General features: G+C 32.3%; 1 protein-coding gene across 2 annotated transcripts in view; it reads right to left on the minus strand.

Annotated features, from left to right (window-relative positions):
• Edil3 (EGF like repeats and discoidin domains 3) overlaps positions 1 to 15,047 on the minus strand; it is a 398,880-nt gene that overhangs the window by 11,037 nt on the left and 372,796 nt on the right. For both annotated transcript variants that reach the window (XM_046428201.2, XM_046428193.2), the window contains one exon: positions 14,178 to 14,333. In XM_046428201.2, the coding sequence (XP_046284157.1) occupies positions 14,178 to 14,333 (156 nt within the window). The remainder of the gene's footprint in view (positions 1 to 14,177; positions 14,334 to 15,047) is intronic.

Consider the following 15,047-nt stretch of genomic DNA (forward strand, 5'->3'; position numbering starts at 1 on the left):
GTAGGGCATTTCAAAAATCAAAAGTTTTCTTTAAAAGTAAAATATTGTGTTGAAATGTGTAGAAACTTTTTAAAAATAGTATGAGCCTATATAATATTTAAAATTTTTAAACTTGTGCATGTGTGAAACTTCTGTTAGTGATTTGATCTAAAAAGTTTAAAACCAAAGTTTGATTCTTTTAGCTAGCATAGGCTCCAACTGATATTCAGTAAATTCAATTTTATAAGAAAATTTGCCAGCATCCTGAAACCATTTCATGATTGAAGGGATAGTATATCATTCTTGATGGTTTCCTGTGCAATCAATTCCACTAAACCAATGAAACTCTGTAACTAAATTAGTCTAAATATGAACACAGCCTTTCAGATGTAATAAGGAAATAAGAAACTATTTTCCAGGTAAATTCCAATATTCTGAAAATGTTCCTTTGGAAAATAGGGCATATTGAGAATCACATTCTAAATGGTTCACATGCACTGAAAAAAAGGCTTTGGTTGGAGTTGTAGATTGTGTTAACAAGAGTCTACATATACCATCAGATTGCAAAAGAATGAGCTGAGGGATCAGCCTTCTCCATAGGTTATTCCTACAATGCTGAAGCAAAAATCCTCAAAACACAGGAACACAGAGCTGCCATAATATCTTTTGCCCTTAAGAATCCTGGATAAAATTACTGCTCTCCAAAATTGCAGGTGAAGTTAACAGCCAACCAAACCTTTTAGTGGGTGAGCATATCTGTGTATAAATTAAAGGGGAAGAAATTCAATTAAAGTGAACATGAAATACTTGCATATAAAGACATATAAGATTTTAAGGTGAGCCACAGACAGTGACAGGGGCACATGTCCCAAGTTGTGAAAATATCATGTATGTAGACTTTAGGTAAGAGATCATATGGAAAACACCTTGTTTTTGTATCACCTATTAGTTATAACAAATTAGACAACCAGCTTTTTTTCTGTTTTTCAAAGGATTTGATCATTTTGTTTTCTTTGCAAGGAAAGTATAGCAAGATACATATTTGTCTGAAGTATGCCTCTGTGTGCTATCTTCAATCAAAATGCTAACTAATGAAAATTTTCTCTGGTAAGCATCTCTTTTCTTGAGTTTAGGATGTGTGAAAGCTAGTACAAGCCTAGTGTTTGTGCACATGACACTCTGGTGATCAGTATTCAGTCCATACAACTGTGTAAAATGAGTGTACAATAAAAGATTAATCTTACCCAAAGAGAGCTCTGGCCTTCAGCTCCCATGAAGTAATCTCTAAGCTCTTGGATGTGCTGTCTGAAAAAGTACTTTGTTTACCTGGGAGCCTTGGACTATATCAGACAGTGTATAGTAGCACTGCAATTTCAGTTGATTGCATTGGGAAAACTTGAACACCAAGAGTATCTGGAAAACTAAGTTCAGCCATGCAGAAGGTCAACCGTGTTAACATGATTGAGGCTCAATAAAAACTCTGAACACCAAGGCTGGGGTGAGCTTCCTGGTTGACAATACTTTTGACTTGCTGTGTCACATTATGGCAGAGAATTCAGCAATCTCCAGATTTCAACTGGGAGAGAATAACTGAAAGGTCAAGACTCGGAAATTCTGGAACCTGCCCCATATGACTCTTTCCTTGACAGATTTTTATCTGTATGTTTCCACAGACATGAACTGTGAGTATACGATTTTAAAATATATTCTGTGAGTCCTTCTAGTGAATTATCAAATCTGAAGATGGTCTTGGAGACCTATGAACCTGCAACTAATGTCGGAAGTGAGGGCAGATCCATGCACGTATGAATTTGTTGGGATGAACCCAACTACTATGTATAACCACGAGGCTCTGAAAAAAAAACAAAACAAAACAAAACAAAAAAAAAACAAACAACTAAACATAAGTAAATAAAAGAAGAAGAAGAAAAAGAAGTGAGGGTTGACTTGGGGAATTCTAAACTTTTGTAATAATTGTTGTTGAAGGCTACAGATTTTTCAGAGTAATTTTTTTTTTATTTGTAACATTAGCAGTCAGAAAAGGAATGTCAGTTGTGTAAAAGGGTATTTATTGTCTAAAACTTCCCCTACTTCATGGGTCAATCCGTGAGTGCTACTCAGGCTTCAAAAGTCATTTTGATCATACTCTCTTTTTTAATTCTTTGAACAAATCTTGACATAAAAAATCTAATGGAATTTCTTTATTTTGTCTCTTGCGCTTTCTAAATCCTCTACTTTTAGGGTGTATTTGTTTTCTCCACTTTTTGCTTTTAATCTTAATTTCTGGATAATATTTATTCTCATGAATATGAACCTAATAAATATGTCAAAGAATTAGTGTCCCTTGTTTTCTTTTATATTTTAGCAGCAAAATATCTTTATTCTCCTGTACTTCTTTAATATCATTTTCTGCAATGGTTTATAAATTCTTTGAGGAGCATTACTTTGGATATCTAGTGATTATTAATTTGAATTCCCTTGAAAAACTGCAGTCAGGTTTTCTGAATGCTATAGAGCATGACGACATATATAAATAATTCTTCACCATCGTAATTTACATTGGATACCAATTTTTATCTGTACTGATTTCAAAATGATGTTTTGTTCCATAAGTCCTTTAAAAAACCTAGATCCTGGTTGCTTTAGAGATTTGTTTGCCTCTCAGGCTCTCTCAATGAAATTATATGAGGCTTTCAAACTGCCTATCTAAAGATTGAGCTTCAAAGGTCCAATTGTAGAACATTTTTGCTTGATGGAGAAAGTAAAAGAAAAACATAGACAAGTTCTACAGATTTCTACCAATGTATGAATTACCTTAAATCTCTAAAATAAATATACAGACTTTCTGAGAAAATTATTTTCATTTCCATTTTGCTTTCAGGATATTTTTTATGCTCTAAAGTGTGCTGCCTATTGTAATTATGTTAAAAAGTAGATCTTTGATTTTAGGCAATTCTACATTTCACTGAACTGATCTGGCTTAGCTTCACGCTCCTAGTAGCTATAAATCTCTAATTGTATTGAAATAAATTTTTAACTAAATCACAAATTTAATGTTCATTTAGAATTCTTGCAGCATTATTTTCACTCTGATGCTCTTTCTAAAAGATTTTTTTTCCAAAATGCATAAATAAGGATTTCAATTATAATTGGCAAAAGTGCAAATATGGTTCTCTTTCTTTTTTAACCTACATTTCTGGCCTTTCATTGCTTTTCACATTGCCATACATTTTCCTTAGTTTTCCTGTCTTTGACATGAAGGCTGATTGGTTGATATTTAATTCTTGATTGGGAAAGGGAACCACATGATAGCCTTCTAAAATCCATTTTTCTCAGATCTTTTTGAATTTGAGATAGTTGGAAAAGGGGTGGAAATAGCACTTAAAAAGCTTTCAATTCATGGCCTCTCATGGACAGGCTCAATGTACCCCCAAATCTGTGAGATTAAGGGGTCCAAATCTCCCCTGTAATACTGACCTTTGCACTACTGACATGGTTGGATAAGTGACATTTGTAATTCCTTAGTCAACTATGAAAGTGACAAGTTGATCTAGAAGTTGCTAAAATCCACCTCAGTCAAATGAGAGGCAAAAGGGAACTCCACCACTTCTGTAGACTTGTTTATTTTATTTTGTTGTTTTTGTTATTTGTTTGTTTTGGGGTAACCTTGGCTTCAATTAGCTATAGAACTGGTATCTTCTTTTAAAAAAATCAAAAGAGTGTAATTTCCTTTTACCTTTTGTTATTAGGTCATGACCCTGGGAATGAATCCCAGAGAAAAATCAAAGCAAAAGATGCTAACTTTGTTGACTAGGATCTTTCTTCTCCCACACTCACTGGAAATTTAGAACGCTCTGTCTAAAATTCAGTAGGTAGGACACACCACCATATTTGACTTCTTTTATGATCAAAGTCTCCTTAAGTAACAAGAATATTCTAGGAAATATATCACATAGGATGATTGCCTATAAAGATTTATGAAACATAAAATATGCCATTCTAAACTGTGGCTATATATTTAACTATCTGCCTTCTAGCACTCAGATTTTGACTGCTGTTAAGAAACATTCCTAAAGGAAAAAAAATAGAATTGGAAAATCACCTGCTTTATAAAGATATCTCCAGGAGATATTACCAGGAGTAGTCAGAAAGTAAGAACATCTATTTTTTTTCCCTTTTAGTCTTACATCAGAAATGTAGAAAATCCCTTTCTTCTCTTCTTTAAAAATACAGAGCAACCTGCTTCTCTGTTGAAGCTCAAAGCACATCTCTTAGTGTCGGCTCTTAAATCATACCAGGTATTTTCCATTTCATCAGAACAATCTGTAGCCTGACTCTATCCCTTCATAGCAGATATATAAATGATATGGCAGTAGAGAAATTGATGTCTTTAGTAATTCTCACCAAACGTTAAGAACTCTTTCCTCACTCCAAGTCTCTTTGAAGAGTTTCACCTTATCCTGGTCAGAAATGACTTAATATAGAGCTGCATGTATGAAAAGAAGTGATTTAAACATTCAGCCATATGTCTTCTAAGCAAGACTGTTGTTGAGGAGAAAAGAATGTTAGGGTGTGGGAGTAGGGAGAGGTATAGCTGATAGTGAAGTGGGATCTTGGCACTGCACTGGAGTGTACAGATGTGGTGTGTATGCATCTGTGTGCGTACTTGTCTAGAGAAGAAATTAAGTATAATTTTATTATGTAAAAGTAATATTGCTTTCATTCACTTTTGAGGAATCCCTTCCTTTAATTGTTATTAGCTATTAAATATTTCATTTATCTATACCAAAATAATTTTGTTTCTAAATTGTTGGAAAACAGAAAACTGGCTCTTGTGTTCAGTTTTCTGGGTGTAATCTTCTGTTCATAGCTGCAGAAAAACTGCAAGTGATGCCTTTTCATGTAGGTGTGATCACTGGATTCATCTTTTATTAAAGTTATTTTTTAATCAGTTTTGTGTCTCAAATTATGCCGGAAGGCTTATGATGGTAAGAAATGTGTTACTTTTTGAAAAAGAGCCCCCCAAAGCTATGTACAGATGTGTTTTTCCCAAGAGTATTCTATACTATTTGATATGTTTTCTCTTTGATTACTAAAAAAAAGAGGAAGAATATGAAAATTATTAAGTGGATCATTTTATAGGGTGTGGCAGATTTAAGAATATTTTTATAGTTTCCTATAAACATGGTCAGATAGCAAGTATCTTTTATTCTTTTTTATATTTGGACTTTGAAAAATTAGGAAAAGGCTGGAACATTAATTAAGTCATTTTGAACATGTTAAAAGACTTTTAAATGCTTAACATATTGTAACTGATGGTGTGATGGCAGATAGTAAAACCAGCTTGTGTGCCGTGCAGAACTCATGTCCTTGAGCATTTTTTACCTCCAAAATAGACTATAGTATACAGCCAAAATATTAATTTATAATTATTTTGAAATTAAGGAGTTCTGTTCTTATCTATATTCTAGTCAATGAACAATACAAAACTGCAGTAAGCAAAACATGGATTTTTATGAAACTCAGATTAATTAATCATTTGTTTTCTCAGTAATAAAGATAACTATAAGACCTATATCAAATAGGACTCTGCCTTTTTTTAAATAAAAATGCTGATAATTATCTTTCATTTAATCTCTTTTTTTTCAGGTATTTTAGTGCCTTTTAAAGATTACATGTGAATTTTAAACAATTTATTAAAGCTTAATAGCTATGACCATTTTGAGGGGAGACCCATGACTAATTAATATTTTTTATGTTAGCATTTTTAATCAACACAGTTTCACAGTATGGCTAACAATCACGTTGCTCACACTAGCAGTACAAACGTAACCTAACAAAAGCATTAAAGTGGTCATTGTACAATTTGATGTCTCAAAATAAAAGGAATGACTTCTTAAAATTAATAAACTCCTAGCCAGGCGCAGTGGCGCATACCTGTAATCCCAGTGGCTAAAACAGGAAGTTCACAAGTTCAAAGCCAGCCTTAGCAAAAGTAGAGCACTAAGCAACTCAGGGAGACCCTGTTTCTAAATAAAATACAAAATAGGGCTGGGAATGTGGCTTCTTGGGCGAGTGCCTCTGAGTTCAATCCCCGGTACCCCTCCACCAAAATAAATTAATAAACTCCTTATAAAGAAATGGCTTCTCAATTGTTTCAGTGGCAAGTCTGTCACTCTCGCTTGTCATTTATTTTCAGCATCTAACTAGTTGCTCTATTCTATGGTTGTAATTGTGTAAGAAATACTAACCCTCTTTCTTCTCAGTTCTGTCCCATAAGTCTCATTTCCTGCTCTCCAATTCCTTTTCTGCTGTTAAACCCGACTTTATCTAGATTCAAGAATAATCATTGTAAGGTGAATAGACAACTTGGAGCTCTTGTTAAACACAGATGTGGAAACACAGCCACTTAGTGTCCAGCCCTATTTAACAACAGACTTGCATCCAGTCTTACACCTTGTTTCTGACCCCCACTTCACAATTGATTCTGATAAATTGTTCCTCCACATGGACTTTGTGCATTTAAACAAATGTTATCATTGGTGAAAGTGTGCTGCTTTTCAAATTCAAATTTGTTTGACTAGGTTATCTTTTACCAAGCTGGTAAGTGGATGTAGGTCTGAAAACTACTGTCATTTTATTAGGTCAGTTCTTTGGTTCTGACTTAATATTTCTTGATATATGGCCCTCTTGGTCATAGGCCTTTGGGAAATTTACAAGCATTCTATTTTTGGCAAAAGCACAAATTCTAAAACTGATGTATGGAATTACAAGATTGCCTTGAAGTTAGCTGTTAGTGTATATACCGCAATGGACTGCATGGTTTTATCCCCTTCAAATTTATATGTTGAAATCTTAATCCCCAAGGTGATGGTACCAGGAGATGGTACCATTGGGAGATGATTCGGTCACTAGGTTGGAGTTCTCATGAATGGGATTAGTACCCTTTTAAAGGTTGCCCAGGGAGCTTTTTTGTGTGTCTTTCCTGCCATATGAAGATACATTTAGAAGACACCATCTATAAACAAAAAAAAACTTACCCTCACCAGACACCAGGTATCTTCGAGTATCTCATCTCAAAATTCCCAGCCACAAAATTTTTGAGAAATAAATTTCAGCCTTTTACAAATTATCTCGATTTTCTTATAATAGCCAATCATTATGGAAAATACTGAAAGTCTTCATTCACATGTCTTCACTAAATATTTTGTCTCTTCCTATTTATTATCAGTCTTCATTCACTTGTTTAAAAAACACTTTATTTTATTCATTTATTTTTATGTGGTGCTGAGGATCTAACTCAGTGCCTCACACCTGCTAGGCAAGTGCTCTATCACTGAGCTACCACTGTAATCCCTTCATTCTTTTTTTTTTCGAGAGAGGATTTTTTAATATTTATTTTTTAGTTTTCAATGGACACAACATTTTTATATTTTTTATGTGGTGCTGAGGATCGAACCCAGCGCCCCCCGCATGCCAGGCGAATGTGCTACCGCTTGAGCCACATCCCCAGCCCCCTTCATTCGCTTTTGATGAACACATTTACCCCTAACATTGAACTTTTAAAAAATTCCTAATTCCATGTCATATTTATTGCATTAAACACGGGGAAATGATATTAGCTATTGTCTCTGTCTTTCCATTCTTGGGCAGGATTATTGACATGATTTAAAATTAAAAAGCTTAGTTCATCACTAAACTTTGAACTCTGCCAAAAATAGAAATATTCTTAGGTATCCTGGGATTGAAAATTCTATAATACCCACATTTATGTGAACATAGACAATGTGTGCTCTTCACACCAGCACAGATCCTAGTCAGGTCTCATAATGTGGAATTATGACACGTAATTAAGCAGATAAAGTTCCAAACACTGATACCAGATGGTGTTTACCTAAATAACAATAATGTCCTCAGTTTACACAAGGCTGAAACTATTTCATTGTCTCCTTAACTTTAGTTTCAATTAAGTCACTCACCAAACATCCAAGTGAAATAAAGTGACTGTATATGAATCCCAATCATATGTGGGCACAATTCACTAGGTGTTATTGAATCTTAGTTTTTTTGTAACAAGTCATTTAGTTCTTGGAAATTGCTTTTAGAAAAGCAGATTTTTTTCTTCCCATTTTGCCTTATTTGAAAACAAGATTCTGAATGGGTGAGAATAATGGTCTCCATGTAATATCAAGAAACTTGTCCTTGATCTTGCTGCTAAGAAACATGTGGCTGCTCCTCATTAAAATACTAATTCTCTTCTTTAAGGTATTTCCCCTGCTAGTATTCTCCTCCCAGACTACCACTGAGGATTCCATTTTGTTTACTTCCAAAGGGTTCTTTAGGCTGACCATTGTCACACAGATCAGATTTCAGAAGAGCATGTCCATCACCTACTCATGTGATTTCTGCCTTACCCATGAATTGGATTTTCAAGGCTTTAAACATTCAAATTTAATTTCAGCTCCTTTAAAATTCCAGCTTCTGCAGAAATGACAGGATGCACTGTGGCATCTGTAATTACAGTTAAACTTTAATATATCCTTCAATACTGATAATGGCAGCTTTATTGATGAAGGATGATGATGGGGCACTTATATTTCTACACCAATGTTGAGAAAGGGAAGGAGGATGAGAAGAACATCCTGTTTCTCTTATGGAAGAGTCATGAACTTTTAGAAAACTGATAAAACAGGTGCAGAGGAGAAGTAGCACATATATTATCAAACTATACACCTTGGTAGGTAATATATTTTGATTGTTTAAAATATGCTGATCATGTCAAAGTTTTTTCTACCAGCTCTGAGCTCTCTGAGACTGGGAGTTCTTTGTACCACTATATAATACTCAGATTTTTTTCCCCATACAGTATTTGGCATAGAGTGGTTAATAACTGTCTCCAAATGCATAATTGAATAAATATAAATACTAGCTATTAGGTGCTCTCAGCCCATTCTGTATTCCCAACTACCTATTATTTCATTATAAAATTTGTAAAAACTAGTGTTTTCTGTAGATGTTCAAAAGATATTGGAAAATATTAAAATTTAAATTATTTTTGAGGACACTGGTTCATATTGATTCCCATCAACCAGTTAGAAGGCCAATAAAAGCATAAGGAATTATAATAAATTTTATGCTTAATTTCAAAAATTTAATTTTGGTTTTGGCAATCAATTAGAATCATCCCTCCCACACTTGCTTTATTATTCAAACAAGCAGAGACATTTACAAACATTCAGATTCCCAGCCCATCTTTTGAAAATCCACAGCAGGGCCCAAATATATTTCTCAATAACCTTTCTCCATGATTTTCTTGATCAGACAAGTTGGTGCCTCATCTACTGAATTAGAAAGTTCACCAAGGGGTTGCCATGAATTCTTGGTGAATATGAGCCATTCATCTTTAAGGACCAACTTAGTCTTTTTAGAAACAGTGTTCTTTCTTTTTTTTTTAATGAAGAAACCTGAATAAATTTTTTTTTTCAATTTATGCTTTAAAAAATACTGACTAATTTCAGGGAGGAAAATAAAATATTACCAGCTTCTTAATTCCTCAGAGAAGAAAGTTCCTGTGGCATGAATTTAGATTTAATTTAAATAACATGACGTTATGACTAATATATTGGATGAGAAAACTCATTTTCATTTCTATTTTCCCAAATATAAACTCTTCCTGTAATTTATTATTGTTTTACTTTGGCTTATAACCTGAAAAAATTAAATACTGAAAGTGTCTGTCAAGTTTTGCAGTTTTCCTGCTAAATGCAGTAAAAAACAGCTCCAAGAGTGTAAAACAAATGTCACTTTCATAAGAGCAAAGGAACATTTGACTTTCAAATAAAAAAAATGCAGCTGAATCCATGTTGTAAAGAAATATAAAAGTTAGTTAAGTGTTAGAAAATATTGTAGACTGGAAAGAGAAATACAAGAATGTATATACTGTAATAAGAGTGTCATCACAGGCTCAGTTACAAAAGATTTAATGTGTAGTGTTGTTATAAAACAGAATACTAAAGAAAGTTACAATCTTGTGAACACTGTGGGAGGGTAGTCAAAAACTGGTGTCTTAGTGAAGAGAACAAGGCGTCTATTTTTTTCTCACTCGACTTTAGGTATGTGTGTATGTACAGGTACACATACACATTCACATGTATATTTATATATTCCTATGTACATAGGAAATATTTTTTGGCATTGAAATCCTGAAGCTTAGTCAGTTCTGACTAATGAAAAACAGAAAGGGCATTCATGTATTTTTACATTTTCCTTTACACCACTTATTGTAAATCTAGAAATGGTTATTATTTTGAGATTATTTTTATAAAGTAATCTTGTATCTGAATCTGCTTTCAATTTCCATATCCATGCTCTAAAAATCTGTGAAAGCAGACCCCCCCAAAAAACAGAAGGCATTAAATAAAAGAAATAGAAACCTTTGTTAGTAAATATTTCCTTTTGAAAAATGTATCTATAAAACATTTTCACATATACATTCATCCTGAAACATTTAAATTATTATATAGTTGAATTTACACTTACAAATATTGAAGATTTATTTTTTCCCTTATGGAAAGTAACCATGGAAAGTAAGGCCTAAATAATGTCAAGAATAAATAGGAAATAAATGACTTATTTAATCCCAGGAAAGTTAATTGCTAATTGCACTCAGACCTCTTAAAAAAATGAAAATTTTTGAAATTACAGGTAAAATATCTAGTAATAATAGCAACAATAATTATTTTGATATTCATCAAAAATATATTGATTGATATATATCTCAATAACCTTTCTCCATGATTTTCTTGATCAGAGAAGTCGGTGCCTCATCTACTGAATTAGAAAGTTCACCAAGGGGTTGCCATGCATATAAACACATATTGTATATTCATATGTACATATTCATATATTCATATAGCCTGACTTTCTAAGTGTTTAAAGGATCTATGCAATACATTTTCATATTTATGTTATTAATCTCCCTTACCATGAAGGAATGAAGAGGTTCCATGCCTATTAGCTCCTTTTTCTACATAAAATATTCCTTTATCGTAATATTAATTGTTGCATTTTTATGTGTAGTTTATAGGTATCCATTGTCTCCTCTAATAGTAGTAAACTTATATTAGGTTTTTTTTCATTGTATCTAATTAGTTATAATATTATAAGCTAACTGACTAGATTTAATTTTAATTTTAAAACTATCAGGCAAATAGGTTGAGTTAGCCAAAAGGTCATATGTTTCTAGTATAAAAATGGTTCAATTTTTCAAAAATTTTCACACTGTATAGATAAAAGAGTGATTTTTTCACCTCACATGAGAATTTCTGCTTATAATTTTTTCAGTAAATAGTGTAGTACATTGCTATTCTCACAATTTTTGAAGTTTCTTAATGGAAACCTATTTTTTTACATAGACTTATTTTGGTCATATCCAAATCATATATTATAATAAATGTGGTTCTATGTACATGAATTTATAACTACAATTTACTTTGTTGGCTTTTAGAGGTAAGTTCCTGGGCCTGAGCATTCATTTGGAGGCAGCCTTCATAATTTTAAAATGTAGACCATAAATTCTAAAGCAATAACTAAAATAACAAAATATTATAGCTAAGTTTAAAAGGACATAAATGAAATCATTTAAAAATCCAATTAATCCAAAAGAAGCCCCACTCCCAAAAAAGGAGAACAGAGAAGGTGTAAAAATAGAAAGTAAATAAATAGCAAGATGATAATTTTAAACCTAATTATATCAATTTCCAAATCAAATATAAATGATTTTAATGCTCTAGTAAAGTAGCAGAGATATAATGGAAAATACAGAGTATGCTATATAGAATAAGTGCATTTCAAATATAGAATATAAATAAGTTAAAAGAATAGGAATAAAACATTAAAAAATAATGAAAAGAAGGCTTATACTTCTATTAGTACCAACGTAGATTTTAGAGCAAAATATATTACGTGATAAAGTGGTTGTTTAATCAAAAGGACACTAAAATCTTGTTATGCATATTTTAACAGAGCTTCAAAGCACATGAAGTGACATTGACACAACAGTAAGGAGAAATAGACATATCCACAATTGTAGCTGGAGATTTCCACCTTCCTCTCTCAGTAACTGATGGAACACAGATAAAAAATCTGTATGAATATTGAACACTTGGAAAACACTATAAAGCTAGGTACAGTGGTGCACTACTGGAATTCCAGCTACATACACTGTGGTGCAAAGGTCCCAAAATCTGGGTCAGCCTCAGCAACTCAGCAAGACCCTGTCTCAAAATAAAAAATAAAATGGGCTGGAAGTGTAGCTTAGTGGTAGAACACCCCTGGGTTCAATTCCTAGTATCTCTCTCTCTCTCTCTCTCTCTCTCTCTCTCTCTCTCTCACACACACACACACACACACACACACAGAGAGAAAAGGAAGGAAGGAAGAAAAAAGACTATAGAGCAACTAGACAAACTTGACAGAGAAAATTTATGTTTGTTCAGACTGAGATGAATTAAAATGCATTAATAAGTAAATGTCTATTCTATCTATGAAGAAGAAATTTAAATATTTTTCACATATAATCAATAAGTTAAAAGTTTAATATAAATGGAGACAAGTATTTTTCTTTACATTTCTTTTCTAAATAACTCACAGATAGTTGTACTTATTACACATGTAGAATAGAAGAAAATACTATGTGTCTTACATTTAATTTCAAGGCTATATAATTAAGTTTAAAAAACTCCATATGAAACAAATCATATGTATGCATCAGAGGGCCTACTATAAAAGGAAAAGACAGGAACTGAAGTAGTTATTTGTAAAAAAAGACTGAAAAAATATTGTTTATAGTTCATAAAATAAATTTGAAGAAAGGTTTGCAAAATACTCGATCTTCATTTAATCTATGGTGCTATTGATTATAAAGCATGCTCTTATTTTAAGTTTTCCAAGGAAAGAGTAAATGTTCCCTATTCTGAAAGTTTAAAATGTAAAAGGAATGTGTATCCTGAGCTATTAACTGGTTGTTCTGACAGTTAAATGCAAATAAACTTGGCTACCCAGATCTGAAGGTAAAAATATCTCTTCTAAAATGAATTTTGTGTGAAATGAATTCCGATTCTATTGACTCATGGAAATTACCACTACAGGCCTAGTGTTTCTGAGCAATTTATAAATTTTCTGCTTTCAACACTTGAAGAAAGAAACATTCTCAACCTCTCTGGATAAAGATACCAGTATGAGAAAAAGGCCAATATCAAATAAAAAATCATTATTAACTCAGATACTTAACATGTATGAAAGAGGTTGCCATATTTTCCCTGAAATCCCTTAAATTTTTCTGTTGATGTCTTCAGAAAGCTAGAGTTCTTTGCCTGAAGACTCTAAGCAATGAATTAACTCAATGTCATTAGTTCAGTTGAGGCAAAATTTTAATATCTGATCCTAATTAGGCACTAGTATTACCCCTGGGCACTATGATTCTTCAGGATCACACAGAACTTGACACTTGTTGATATATAAAAAGATGTTTTCAAGATGATAAAAACTTAATAAAAACCAATTAGAAATTGTAGTCTTAGAATCATATTGTATGTGTAGACACAGATAGTTATAAAAACATATTATACAACCCAAAGAAAAGTCAAACAAACCTATTAATACAAACAGGATAACTGAGCAGAAAATTTTTGATGAATTGCTATGATATTTTTTTTAATTTCTAAATTTCCTACTTGTAAACATAATAAAGGAAATATTAAATATTTTAAAGATAGTAAATTTTTGAATTTTTTTTCTTAAATAATGTTTGTTCTAGCACCAGAAATTTGTTTTGATAATAAAAGTAATAATAGTAGTATGTGTCCCAGAAGTAATCATTTATATATGCAGTATGGTAAATTAGTCAAGTTTCTATTAAGTTTCTAAGACATGAAGTCAATCATACATAGCTATAACAACTGACAAGGTGGGAAATGTTATCAGAAAAGCAGTTTTTTTTATAGGTTTTCCAATTACATACTCTACTACAAATTCCTTGACAAGGTTTTTCTTTAAAATTTCTTATTTAACATACAATTTTTAGGACTTGTAGCTGTTATTTTCATTATGTGTGTGTGTGGGGGGGTAGTTCATTCAGTCAACTTGAATAGAATGTGATCCTCTAGTTGTGAACTTTGTTAACTACTTAGATGCCTTACCTTATCTTTTCTTTGTTTTTCATCCTGGTATACAGTCCAGTGTTCTCCATCATTGCTGTAGGCTAGTTTGTAGGAACCAACAAACTGTACGTGACCAAAATCTTTAGCTCCTTGTGTGATGATGCCAGTCACTTTGGTAGGGACAAGAAGATCCACCTAAAAGATAAAAACACACAAATTAAATGTAACAATTGGATCCTTTGTAAATTTGATTCCTTTATAAACACGAGAAATTAAAAATGATACATGCAAAACCAAAAATATGCTTGGCTATTGTATTTTGAAAGAGATGACTGAGTCTATTGTTCGTTTATGATTTTGATTTTGTCATTGGCTAAATGTGGTCCAAGATTCCTTGACTAACCATTTTGACCATTTTAAAAATAAAGCAAGCGTCCCCAGATTCATTTTATACTAGACTGATTCATCTAGCTGTGCAGTTTCCATATAACTGAGAATGGAACTGGCAGGGTAACTTTGAGATTGATTATTGTTTCCCAGAACTTATGCATATATTTCAATTTACTGACTTTTCTAATTAATTCAATAATAATAAAAGTAAAATTGTAGCTGTATATAACATGAACAAAACTGTTCATTTCATAACAAAAATTAGATATTTCACAATTAAATTTAAATAAAAGGTAAACCTTTTTTAATGAATATAATCAATTCAGGAGTATATAACTGAATAATAATAATCACTGTCCAATGAAGATTCCTATTCAGAGAGCTACAATTCTGAAAAGCTTGAGAATAAAGTCAATTACTCCTCAAAAATGTAAGATTACAAATATGCATTCCTGACTGGTGGGATCTGTGCTTATACAGTGCTTTTTTCTCTCCTGCAAAACATATAGGTCATGAGAA

This window comes from Marmota monax, unplaced genomic scaffold (assembly GCF_021218885.2).
Source record: "Marmota monax isolate L192 unplaced genomic scaffold, Marmota_monax_Labrador192_F-V1.1 WCK01_AAM20220418_F8-fsc00018, whole genome shotgun sequence".
Lineage (NCBI taxonomy): Eukaryota > Metazoa > Chordata > Mammalia > Rodentia > Sciuridae > Marmota > Marmota monax.